The following is a 12,498-nucleotide window of genomic DNA, read 5'->3' on the forward strand; positions in this document are numbered from 1 at the left end:
GAGACTCAGACTGTCAGCTCCCTGTGAAAGAAAGTAATACCAAATTAAACAAATGTGATAATTTTGTCCAAACTTCAACAAAATGTAAAACGAATACAGACAGTATGTTAGTATTGCCTTTTGAGAATATTCTTTATAACAAGAAGCTAAATTAAAGTATGTTGTTCCCTTACTATATTTGTACCTATATCCTGTATGTTTTAAGTTGATACAAGATCTACTCATCTTCTTTGAGACACCAGCGATTTTGTTTATTTGTTTACTGGCCTCCTTGAACATCAATTCTGCAGAATTAATGGGCTAGGAAGCTGTTTGAATATTCAGTGAATAAGTAAATACTGGTAACTTACCAGCTGGTTCAAAATGCCTGGCAACATTTCTGTCAACTCTGTTATGAAGAAAAAAAAAGACAATTGAATATTTCAATTATTCACAACATCATAAGATCCCATTTTTGGGCATGAGAAGACTCCTGAAAGAAAACGTGGACATTTTATCTTGGATATTCATGAATGATCATATCATATCACAACAAAACAATGATGAAGAGCAACTACTCTGTTGCACCTTAGTCTCTTGCTGTGACTCTGTGAGCAAAGACCGCACATTGTTTTAGGCAGTTAGCTAATACCCTTGATTTCTTGTGGTTCATACACGTACACACACACACACAGTAGCCACTAGCTTATTTTACGGATATAGAAAGACAGAATTTTAGGAGGATTCCTCACGTTTGTTTTCAGCGTGGCCGGTGATGGCGAAGGTATTGGCAGCGAGTGAGGCCTGGACCTTAGGGTTGTTGAAGTGGACAACAGTACCATCATCCCTTATCATGTTCACCTGAGGGAGAAAGTGCAAACAGTCATGATGCAGACTTGTAACAATCATAAGACCTTAGATCAGAACTTAAGTAAGGATGTTGAAGGCAAGAACAACAGGTAGGAACATTAAATGCCATGAAATGTTATCAAAGGCCTGCCCTGAAAACCAGACATACCTCCTCTATTCCTGGGATGTTGTTGACTGTCAGTTTCTTCAGACTGGACTGCAGTTTCTTGTCATCAGTGGTGGCCGTCCTGTGGACAACCTTTCTTTTCCTACGAGCGCTGCCCTAAAGTAGCATCAACACGGACAAGGTCACAATGGAGTAATGGATATACAAGTGTGCTGTCCTCACATCTCAGCCCCTCATGTATGCTCGTTTACATAATTAGACACTTTAGGCAAACAGGACAGACCTTCATGGGTAATAATCACTAAGTTGTTGATATTCAATTTAATTTGAATTGATATTTAATTCTCAGTTCAGGTGCTATGATAAAAAGCTTCTGTCTTTTCAGATTTCACTACAAACATTCAATACTTTAAAGTCCAACATTGTACAGTTAGTACAAGTATCATTCAATCATTACAACATCTCTATCATTTCTATGTGAACATTCTTTGAGTGCTGCTATTCTGCTATTCTTTGTGTGCTGCACGTGTACTTTTCTATCATGAGTCATTCATGACTATCATATGTGGTCATTCTTCCTTACAGTACACAAGACTTACATGTAGAGCTGACTAAAATAACTTACCTTTCCTCCTATACGGACTTGCTCTGACATCTTCTGCATTCTATTTAACTTTTCTTGATTCATCTTTCTGGCTTTTTATTGTATTTTTCTTGTTATAAACTGTGGTGAAGAAGAAACACAAGACAGTCAATCTATTTCACCGTCAGCAAATGGAAAAGCAACATTAAGAAATTGATAATATATATTATAGCTTTCACTTAAGAAGCAATTTTGCTAATTGATTTTAAAAGTAACATAAATTTCTAGTTTTCAAGTGGAAACTCACACACTTCAAAATTGCATCATCATCACCATACATTTTGTACATATACAGGTGTGTAATTTTCCTGAGACACAAGACGAAGAGTGAGATACTTACTATGGAAACTGCTATGTACGTTATAGTTTCCTTATTATATTAGTAAAGAATTCGCAGCTGAATCCACACATAATGGGAGGGGGGCAGTTGGCATACATGTATCATGCCATGTGATCTGCTTCCTTTGTGTCAAAAATAGCGACCGCATGGCTCACTTTTGTTCAAGTTGCTAAGGCCGACCAAAATCAACACACATTCCTTCTATTGGAAAAACCTCAACTGCCTAGCAAAAGGAGCATTCTAAGTAACGTCGGAAATCATCAAAGATGTTAACCAACCCCAATTTGGGGGACATCGCGCGAGTCTTGACGAGCACGCCTGTGCTGTAAAAATCATTTGGCCCAGCAACCAAAAATTATGCGTTCATTCAGTCAACGAAATCTTTGTCTATATCTGAAATTCATCCACAATTCTCATCACAAACTTTTAAAAATTGATCAATGGAATAAGATTATGGTTCTAGTGTCAATCTAACGGAGTAAATCTGGGAGGAAACGAGAAACTCACCAAAAGGCGCAGCTACCTTTCCATGCACGAGGCAATAAAGATGGCGGGACAGGAATTTCGTGCGGAGTGACGTCAGAGGTCAAATCAAGTCGGCCACATCTTAGTCAAATATCCCTTGAATGTCAATAAAGTTTGGTATTAACACTTTGATAATATTTTCTACGTCTAAGATTTATCTAGAACGGAAACAATGAAGTATTTATGAAAAAGGAGAAAACTTTCTGATAAGTGTGACCTTAAGGGTTAGGGGTCATCTTCTCAAACCATAGATATGGGGAGTAAATTTCTATTCTCTAGACTATGTCTATGTTTGTAAGAAGTAAAAGAACCATTTAAGAGTACTTTTTCATTCAATACATTATATTGCTGTGTAAAAAATTGTGTTGATATCATTATTGATTCTGTAATGGAAAAAGTAACTAACTTTTTGCAACCTCATTTCGATATACACCCCTATAGAATCGTTAAAGTCGAGTCTTCTGATGATGTCATCAGCGCGGAATAAAAGGCGCGAAAGCCGCGAGGTGTTGTGCAGTGGAAGTCTCAGTCACTGGAAACTTCAGATCAAAATTCTCTAATTCACACCTTCCAGCATATTTTACAAAATGGCAACGGACGTAGCAGCACCGAGTACTTCGTCAGGAAGCCCAAGGTACCGACAACTTTCCTCAGGACGTCATTTTATCGCTTATTTCTTGATGTTAAAGCGGGCAAAACGTCGTCTGTTTTTGTCCAGAAGGAACGCAGTGCTTTCAAATAATATATTTCGGAGCGCGCCAATATGAGGAATATTCGTAAAACACGTATATCTGTGTCTACATTTATCTCCTCAAATGTTAGCCTAAAGTGCCGGGCTGTAACTCTGGTCTGTTATTGCTCGCTGTTTTGTGGAGTTTGTGTTGAAATTGGGATATTGGGATATTGCATAGGTGAGGTGATTTTAGCGCCATGCGGTGCAGGGGGTCATGAATGTGAATAATATTAGCTTCATGCATATGAAGTTCTCGCGCCTCCCACCTGGAAAATCCTCGTTTCACAGGTGGGATTGTAAAGTAACGTTTTTTCCAATGTAAAGTGAAATTATCTTACTGTATGAAAATATTTCTTGAAATACTGTAATTGTTTTTGGTTCATAATTCTCATTGTTAATATGGAATGATTTATGAATTATTTAAATAACTCATTATATAAATATACGCTGTTTTTCTACATGAAATGTGACACAAGACCACATTCTTCTATTTAAGGTGGTTTAAGTACAAGTATTAATAAAGATTTTCTTGTGTATTTGGATAATTGTTGAATAGATTTGATGGGAACGGGTTTTCTGCGCGTGGAGAATTTGCGCGTGCGCGTGAAAAATCTGCGCGTGAAAAAATAAAGTTCCTGAAATATGTCAGAAAATGTGCAGCAATGAATTCTAAGGCATAAAAATGTGAACCTTATGTATAATTTCCCATCTGTTAACTGAATTTTTGGTTTGAAAAAAAACTGATTTTTAGATCCCTTGGGAATAGGTTAATTTGCATATATTGAACATTTCAAAATCAAGTAAATTTGACAGAAATACATGGAAAAATTACACATATGATGTTTTATATTGTATGATGTAACAATTTGAGGCTTTTCTCCATTCTAGAAGCTTAATTTCATCTTTTTGGAGCAGATTGTTTCACGCGCAAATTTCAAACTTTTTTGCGCGTGAAAACTTAACATTTAAAATCACTTGAAAAGCACTCAGATCAAGATTTTGTACTCTAGAATGCAACAATATGATACTTGATTCCATTTGTGCCATCTTGTTTGAGCATTTAAGTATAAAACTGCAAAAACTTTTTGAATCCCTTGGGAATCAGCTAATTTGCATATTTTCACGCGCAGATTTTTCACGCGCAAGTTTTCATGCGCAATTTTTTCACGCGCACAAAACCCCAACCCGATTTGATTATACTTGATTAAATCAATTTTGAAGTTCCTTAAAATTTAAGTTTCAAGAACACAAATAAATCGTTCCTACATTTACAGGAATATCAGATGGTTTGTTATACACTCGTAGAAAATACTTTGATTCAAATTCTGTTTTATTCTTGTTTACTGTCTGGTTGAAAATGAACATCAGATTCAAAACAACCATGATACAAGTTCTCAAATATTTTACTTATTTGTACAACTAACTTGTACCATTGCCACCTTACTATGTTAAGGTTTGTTTGCATGGCTCGGGTCATCTTTGGTGAAGGACCAATCTTTTGCCCATTGGTAGGACAAGCTTTAGCAATTTGTTTAGACTCAATGTCTTGATTTTATCTTAACATAACATTACTCTCTTAAGAATTAAAGCTTGTATTTGCACATATTTATGGTAAGAGAAAATATTTGTAATCTTCTTAGTCAGATTCTACATCAAAACAGTTTACTTGACCCATTTGTATGAGTAGTAAAGCCTCACTCTGAGTCAATGCCAGGCAATGGCCTTGGGACTGCACCATTTTGGAGGCCTTGGGGGGATAGATTTTCTTTTTGCATTTTGGTTGTTGCACCATTTACATAACATTAATTTTGGCAACATACATCAGGCCAATCGTGCTATACTGAAAAGACGTGATTTGGGTAAGTGGTTCACAGACCCAAAGAAATTTGTTAATGCAGTACTGAGTTGTATGGAAATAACATATGGACATAACAAATTCCGTATTTTCTATTTCAAGCTTAAAATACAGGGAGCTAAAACCATGATTTTGTAAAAGAATGTAATCATGATGTCATTCACTGACTTGCATCTCTTTTTTTTTCATTTTAGCAAAGACCTTGATAGTGAAGCGAAAGATCTGATTGGCCAGGGACGACGCCACCTGGTGTTGGGAGAGATTCCAAATGCTGTGAACTGTTTCCAGGAGTGCTGTGGCATCTTGTAAGCTTTTTGCATGTTATAAATGTGTGATGCTGAGTCTAGAGAAAACAATGAAAGGGTATCAGTTTTTTTTAATGAGTTCATAGGATAACTAACTTGTTGACATTACAACATATCTCTGAAATCAAGTTTGATAAATATTATGATCTTTATTGGCACAACAAAAGACAGCAACTTTTGTATTGTCTTCGACATTTATACATACATGTGAACTCATTGATGTGAGTGATGATATAATCACCCACACTTGCTATTGTTGGGAGTTGAGAGCTCAGATGTTTCTGCCTCTGTAATATGATGTTTATCTCGTGTAGGGCTGCCAAATATGGAGAGACAGCAGACGAGGTCGGTGAGGCCTACTATATGTATGGAAGGTCCCTGATAGAATTGGCTAGGTGGGTACAGTTTTAGTCTGAATATAATGAAAATTTCTATTGTTTTTTTCCTTTAAGTCTGCTTTGAAATTCTAGAGAGAAATCAATTCTTCCAATCAATGTATTTTGGAGTTAACTGGGAGGCAATTGTAAGCTGAAGTACTGATGTAATACTTGATATTATCGGAATCTGGATGAACTCTTGACATCTAATGAAATATTTTTCTTTCCTCTGTTGTCTTTCTTCATGACGGATCCAATATTTGTTTTTCCCAGGCTGGAGACCGGTGTCCTTGGTAACGCCTTACAAGGAGGTGAGATTTCTTAATCTGTCTTCACCTTTGGATAATCTTATCATGTACATCCTTGGTGGAACCCCGATCTTGAATGATTTCACTCAAAGTGAAGTTTCCCTTTTGTACAGATGTGTATTGTTAGTCTTTACAACAAGTTATTAATGTCATATTGAAATGGATAGCTGAAAATGATGGTTTGCTATCATTTAGGCAAATTGCCGGGCATGTTTTTTCTAAAATCTGTAAAGGACAAGATGCCTGAATGAGTAACATAATAAACATGTACCATGGTGATAACGTCTTTGTTCCCACAGTTCCCGACGAGTCAGATTCTGAAGCTGAGGAGGGAGAAGATAGCACAGTTGGCAACCCTGATGACATCAAAGGTAAAATTCCTCTTCTTACTCTTTTAGTTTTACAGTTTTAGCTGCAACTGATGTAGAGAAGTATGGTGAGAGATTGCATGTTAAAGTGGTAGATGACATCATTGCTCAGTTGATACATCCAAAGGGGAAGGCTAGCCTTAAATTCAAGGGTATGAAGGGTATGAAAGGGAGCTTAGAAATTGTTGCAGTGCCTGGAATGTATGATTGCAAGTCAGTTGTATATAAAGTTTCTTATTTGAAGTGGTGTGATTTGCATGGTTCTATAGGAGAGGAGAGGGAGAAAGTGTCAAAAGAAGTGGGACAAGCCTTTGAGGCAGTTATAGAGGCCGCTGAGGCCGCCAAGGAAAAGAAAGGTTTGTCCTTGAGTGTTGCTAACGCTGCACCGTCTGTCAAATGCACACCAGATAACAACCATCAGCTGAATAATAGAATTACAATATCTCTGAATAAAACAGGCTATTCTGTATCAATAATGTGTCTGGTTTCATGTACTCATCATTTTCATTGGTCGGCTGCTGCGCAGGCGGCTGCAAGCTTCCTCCAGTTCCGTCTATCGGCAGCGAGATGGCAAAACTGTACTAAGTATCTTTAAAGTGACATCACCAAATATTCCTACCTTTGATATTCCAGTGCTGTAAGGTTGTTTAAACAAGCGCAAGCTTCTTTCCTAGTTGCAAGTGTGCTGGGGACTCTAACGTTAATGCAGCTTTGTTACAAAGCTATCTGCCAACATACTGATGGCACTCAGAGCACCTAAACTGATGTGTGCGTATAAGTCCTATCTTGTGCAGCACAGTTAACTCATTAGGATCTTTGGTTTTAAAGATACACCAGAACAAGAGGCAGATGCAGGACAGAAGGAAGCCAAGGATGAGGATAAGGAAAGTGACGACACCAAGGCGAAGGATGGTGGGAAAGAAGACGCTGACACAGACAAAAAGGATGATGGGAAGAAAGATGAAGATGCAGACAAGAAGGCTGATGAGAAAGAAGAAAAGAAAGATGACGCAGATGCTGAGAAGGAAGATGTAGAGGACACTGGGAAATCAGAGGAAGAGGTGAGAGTGGAAGTTTTTTTTAATCAACAGGAATAGAGAGGTTGCAGTATATTTCCTGTTTTATTACAGAAGAGCCACAGCCCTGTGGATAGTTAATTGCTGTAGACTTCTTTACATGTGATAATAGAGCCCTGACCTATTTACACAGGTTAGCCTGGACGAAGAGATGGAAACAGGAGAGGACCAGTCAGAAGGAGCTGAGGAGAAGGACTCTGAGAAGGAGTCCGAGAAAGAATCAGAGGTCTTTATTTTCTGTTAAGTTCGAGTGAAAACTTGTGTCCAGTCGAATTGTACGGACATAAAACAAAACCTGTCATTTCTTACTGATTCAATGCATACATCTTCTTCTTATTAACTCATGTAATAAGCAATGATAAGTCCATCGTACTGGCGTTTATTGATATGTGCTTTTTCCCCATCTAGGCTTCTGAAGATGTTGGTAACCTTCAGCTGGCCTGGGAAGTTCTGGAACTGGCCAGGAACATCTACAGCAAGTCAGTTCTGTTTCCAGCTACATTTCTTGGAATTACTTAAGATCCATTTTTCATTTATTTTAAGCAAACCTGAAAGAAAAGAACTCTGTTAAAACTGGTGAAGTCAGTAATTTTTCAGTCTTTTCTCAGTTTCTTGTTTTGCCAACAGTAGTTATTGCTCTTAAATCTTCATGTAGATATTTTATTATATTAAGACATTGTTCTGTAGTAGACATTTTTTAAACAGCTATATTCTGCGCTATTTTTCTATAGGAAGGAAACCAAGGAGGACAGGTTAAAGCTGGCTCAGATCTACTTACACCTGGGTGAGATTGGCCTGGAGACAGGTAGGTGTTGATAATCATGGACTAGTGAATTACAAATCTCACACTTTTTCTGCCACCTAACTAAGTCATGGGATTCAAATGGAAAAAAAAAGCCCCTTCTAATGATGTGGTGCTAAGCATTTCGAAACTTATGTACTTTGGATTAAGCTAACCAGTTCTCCAGGAATAGCACGAGTGCAACACTTGTACAATACTTTGTTGGATGTGTTTTTGTTTCTTGTTTATTCCAGAGAAGTACGACCAGGCTGCCGAGGATTTCATGTCTTGTCTGAAGATTCAGCAGGAACTGCTTGATGCTGAAGACCGGCTGCTTGCTGAGTCGTATCCTTGCATTGTTTACTCAGGCAAACGTAGAAAAAATAAAAGCTTCTCTTTATGCTCCCTTGGAAATTAGTTGGATTAGTGAAGGGTTTTTCATGAAGATTGGTATCTAGATAATGAAGAAAACATATTAAATCCGCTAGTTAGGTATCATAAGAAGGGAAGGAGTGTGAAGTGTAATTGTTCTTTTCTGATGTGTTTGAACCTTGACCTATGATGCAGTCATTACCAACTAGGCCTGGCCTATAGTTTGAGCAAGGACTATGACAAGTCCATTGAGGTAAGCAAGTCTTGTGGCATAAGTTTACTTGCTGTATCTCTAGAATGTTTCAAGGTATACAGAGAGGGGTTGCTAGTCCTTTGCCCAACCAAGAGAAATGTAGCCATGAGTTTCGAATAGATCATTTTGGCTAGCACATAAAAGGCTCTACATATGTAATACAGATGGAATACACTTATTTTAGATTGATTTCTCCTAATCTCTGATTTCTCCTAATCTGATACTGATACTGATATTGATAGAAGATTGTGTATTGGCACAGGTTAAATGTGAAAGATGTTTTTCTTTTCTTCAGTACTACCGCAACTCCCACAACGTTATCAAATCAAGAATAGGTAAGTTGTAATAAAGCATTGCCACAGCAAACATGGCGTTAAATTTTCTGGCATTAGTAGGACTTGAAGGCAAAGACCAATGGTATGAAATTACATTTTTATCTGAGTAGATCTAAGTGTGGTTTTTGAACCAAGACTTTCATAAATAGATGCATGTTGGTTGGAGGTACATTTTGTATCTGCAACATAATTTTCCTTAATTTGCTTTCAGGCTTGTTGCAAGGCAAGATTGAAGAGCTGGAAACTGGTAAAGGGAAAGGTACTTTTGCTTCTGTTATTTAATTCATCTGTATTTTTATTCTTCAAGTTTAATCTACATTTTTAATAAGTAGGTAGAATGTCAGCCATGACATTGTTGGATTTTAAATTTACAACTAAAATCCTAGGTTATGCTTGTACAGTCAAACCTGTATTAGCAGCCACCTTTGCATAGCGGCCACCTGGCCATAGTGGCCACTTTTTGTCGGTCCCTTGGATTCGTAATGATTAAGAAATAGGCTTAGCGGCCACCTGTCCAACGCGGCCACGGCCACACGATTTTAAGTCCCGTTGATACAGGAACACTGCCTATTGCAACCATACTGCAGCCTTATGTCATCCTGCACCGAGTTTGAAATTGTAGTTTGCAATGATTTGGAGTTCCTGACAGGGTAATTTTGGCGGTAGCAGAAGGTATGCATGCCTTGAGCATTAAAGTGCAAGTCTTTGTCGGTGAATTTACTGATCGAGACAATGTTACTTGGTTAGAAAGATTAGTAGGAACTGTAATCATGTGTAGCTTGCTCATGGTCAATTGATCAACATTTTCTCTATAGTGGCCACCTGTCTATAGTGGCCATATTTCTCCAGTCCCTTGAGTGGCCGCTATAGACAGGTTTGACTGTACTTGAGATGACAGTTCGGGTCTTGTTAATTGCGAAGAATTTGTATTGAACCTCTGTTTCTGCAGATTCAGTGTCCTCAGATGACCCCATTGTGGTTCACAGGAAGGAGGTGGAGGAACTGAATGCCCTGTTGCCGGAGATCAGCTCTAAGGTGGGGAGGGCTTTTCTGTTACACTTGTCAAAACACACTTTCTATGGGCTGTTCAGAAACCGAGAACAATATTCAGATTTTCTGTACAAGTGTTAGTTGTGTTACTTCCAGGTGTCTTGCTATTTTTACGTTGTTACCACATTTTACATCTTAGAAAGTATCCTTACAGTAATGGCATCCTTAGGAGTTTAAGGAGTAAAATGTCTTGTAGGCAGCATGAAGATTCCTACAGCATTGGAGACCTTGGTTTTATATCCAGACGTTTATATTTATTTCCTACAACAGATAGAAGATGCTGAGGATATGAAGAAAGGAGCTGAGGCAGAAGCCCGTCTCATCATGGCTTCAGAACTGGTACGTACTAAGATATAGAGATTTGATCCACATTCCATTCCAGTCTGGAAGATTGCTCTAAACTACTTGTTAAGGTGTAAGGTAAATAGCTTTCATGTTTCTTGTCTATTTCTCAGCTATAATAGCTGTGTCTGTATATACTACTATAATAGGGTAACCGGTCGTTTCGTTACATCGCCTTTTCGTTACAGTCAATTCGTTACATACGAAGTCATTTCGTTACACATGTGAAGGTCATTTCGTTACACATGGGAAGGTCATTTCGTTACACTTGATTATTATCCTATCTTGGTCGCATGTTAAACGGTATAAGTGTTTTCCTGTTATCTTGTTCAGGTTGATCTTCCTTGGTTGACATTAGAGACGTGACAGAACACTCAATTTTACGTTTGGTTTTGGTTATTGTTTGTTTTTTATCGTTCGGTTTTGTTCCGTTCCGTGATACCAATAGACACATATCATTCATTCTTAACACGTCCCTGTTTCTCATATCTCTCTACTAACACTGTTCAATGTTTCTATATCTTCAAGAAAGGGTATTCGATTAAGTTATTACCGGAGAAATGCGAATTTCGGGAAAGGTAAGTCAAATCATGTGTGGAAGATGTACCATTTAGAAGAACGTTGCTGTAATGTATCTTGACCCGACTTTGCATTGAATCTTTCATATTCATATTCAGTCAAAAATACACAACAAGACTATTGTACCATTTGTGTTCCCCACCGACCTTTGTCCTGTACACTATTACGGTATTCACTATTACAGTACTACGTACGTGGTGGGAGGAGGAGAATGAACCCTGCGTCATGCAATGCATGACGGTCTAGCATCAGTTCTCGACAAAGGAAAATATTTGTGTGCGTTGTAAGCTGCTTGGTTGTAGGAAATGTACGGAAACATTATATTTTCTCCTTCTAAACTGGCACAAACTGTCCATAGGTTTCTGTCCATACCATGTAGAAGTAGAAGAACATCTGCTATGTCGCAATCACATTTGCCGCACAGGCTGACGGCATAACCCACGCCAAAACAAGCGACGCGGGCGCCATTTTGAATTATATTCAGCGTGAAAGACGGTGCTAAGTTTTAAACTTTCAGCGTAATTTGTGGACACAAGTTGTACACAAGAAGGTGAAGAGTTTATCTCTCCCATATTTACAGTAGTTCTGACTCAGAACTATGAAACGAACGTCTTATTTTCAGCATGTAAGTGGTGTTGTGTTTGCCACGTTTTTAGTCATGAAAATTCCCCGCTTTCTTTTTGTTGTAAACCTATTGCTGTTACAAATTCCATGCCCATAGCCTTCCTTGTATTTGTAAAGACCAATACGAGTACTACTCAGGTAATGTATCTTGACCCGACGTTGCATTGAATCTTTCATATTTATATTCAGTCAGAAATACACAACAAGACTATTGTACCATTTGGGTTCCCCACCGACCTTACGGTATTCACTATTACAGTACATGTATAATACACTGTCACGGATACAGTACATGTACTACGTACGTGCAAGGAGGTACGTGGTGGGAAGGAGGACAATGAACCCTTGCGTCGTGCAATGCATGACGGTCTAGCATCAGTTGTCGGCATAAGAATATATTCGTGTGTGTTGTAGAAAATGTACGGAAACATTACATTTTCTCCGTTTAAACTGGCGCATGGGTAATGTTTAGTAGGGAAAAAATGGTAAGGAGAGATATAAGCCTGATTTTTTTTTCCTTGAAGGGGTATTGGATATCGTTTTATAGGCATTTTGTCGGCGCCGAACGGACCAGAAACCTACGAAAGTGCGTGCCCGCCGGTCTATTATAGTCTCTACCAGACTCCGGATCGCTGGAAAATCGTAGAAATGGAACAAATAGAGAGGAATATAACCGG

General features: G+C 38.2%; 2 protein-coding genes and 2 long non-coding RNA genes across 5 annotated transcripts in view; 2 read left to right on the top strand and 2 right to left on the bottom strand.

The window, feature by feature from the left end:
• The window catches only part of LOC118432560 (transcription factor BTF3 homolog 4-like), a gene marked incomplete in the record, with an annotated part of 4,449 nt that extends 1,822 nt beyond the window's left edge, over positions 1-2,627 (bottom strand). The window contains 6 exon segments of the mRNA XM_035844183.1: positions 7-21; positions 351-388; positions 732-840; positions 998-1,111; positions 1,581-1,679; positions 2,446-2,627. Coding sequence (XP_035700076.1) covers positions 7-21; positions 351-388; positions 732-840; positions 998-1,111; positions 1,581-1,643 — 339 coding nt within the window.
• LOC118432561 overlaps positions 1-12,498 on the bottom strand; it is a 22,311-nt gene that overhangs the window by 3,701 nt on the left and 6,112 nt on the right. The window contains exon 2 of the long non-coding RNA XR_004833106.1: positions 7,776-7,780. This is a non-coding gene — a long non-coding RNA (uncharacterized LOC118432561). The remainder of the gene's footprint in view (positions 1-7,775; positions 7,781-12,498) is intronic.
• LOC118432557 (protein HGV2-like) overlaps positions 2,911-12,498 on the top strand; it is a 14,862-nt gene continuing 5,274 nt past the window's right edge. Inside the window, exons 1-16 of one of the 2 annotated variants that reach the window (XM_035844178.1) lie at positions 2,911-3,097; positions 5,246-5,356; positions 5,671-5,751; positions 6,007-6,044; positions 6,341-6,412; positions 6,679-6,765; positions 7,238-7,470; positions 7,619-7,711; positions 7,894-7,964; positions 8,217-8,290; positions 8,521-8,611; positions 8,834-8,891; positions 9,187-9,226; positions 9,438-9,485; positions 10,176-10,261; positions 10,547-10,615. In XM_035844178.1, the coding sequence (XP_035700071.1) occupies positions 3,051-3,097; positions 5,246-5,356; positions 5,671-5,751; positions 6,007-6,044; positions 6,341-6,412; positions 6,679-6,765; positions 7,238-7,470; positions 7,619-7,711; positions 7,894-7,964; positions 8,217-8,290; positions 8,521-8,611; positions 8,834-8,891; positions 9,187-9,226; positions 9,438-9,485; positions 10,176-10,261; positions 10,547-10,615 (1,299 nt within the window). In that variant the 5' untranslated portion in view covers positions 2,911-3,050. The remainder of the gene's footprint in view (positions 3,098-5,245; positions 5,357-5,670; positions 5,752-6,006; positions 6,045-6,340; positions 6,413-6,678; positions 6,766-7,237; positions 7,471-7,618; positions 7,712-7,893; positions 7,965-8,216; positions 8,291-8,520; positions 8,612-8,833; positions 8,892-9,186; positions 9,227-9,437; positions 9,486-10,175; positions 10,262-10,546; positions 10,616-12,498) is intronic. The other variant, XM_035844179.1, reaches the window with a different exon arrangement.
• LOC118432562 overlaps positions 10,763-12,498 on the top strand; it is a 4,375-nt gene continuing 2,639 nt past the window's right edge. Inside the window, exons 1-2 of the long non-coding RNA XR_004833107.1 lie at positions 10,763-11,387; positions 12,137-12,421. This is a non-coding gene — a long non-coding RNA (uncharacterized LOC118432562). The remainder of the gene's footprint in view (positions 11,388-12,136; positions 12,422-12,498) is intronic.

Source organism: Branchiostoma floridae, chromosome 15 (genome assembly GCF_000003815.2).
Source record: "Branchiostoma floridae strain S238N-H82 chromosome 15, Bfl_VNyyK, whole genome shotgun sequence".
NCBI lineage: Eukaryota > Metazoa > Chordata > Leptocardii > Amphioxiformes > Branchiostomatidae > Branchiostoma > Branchiostoma floridae.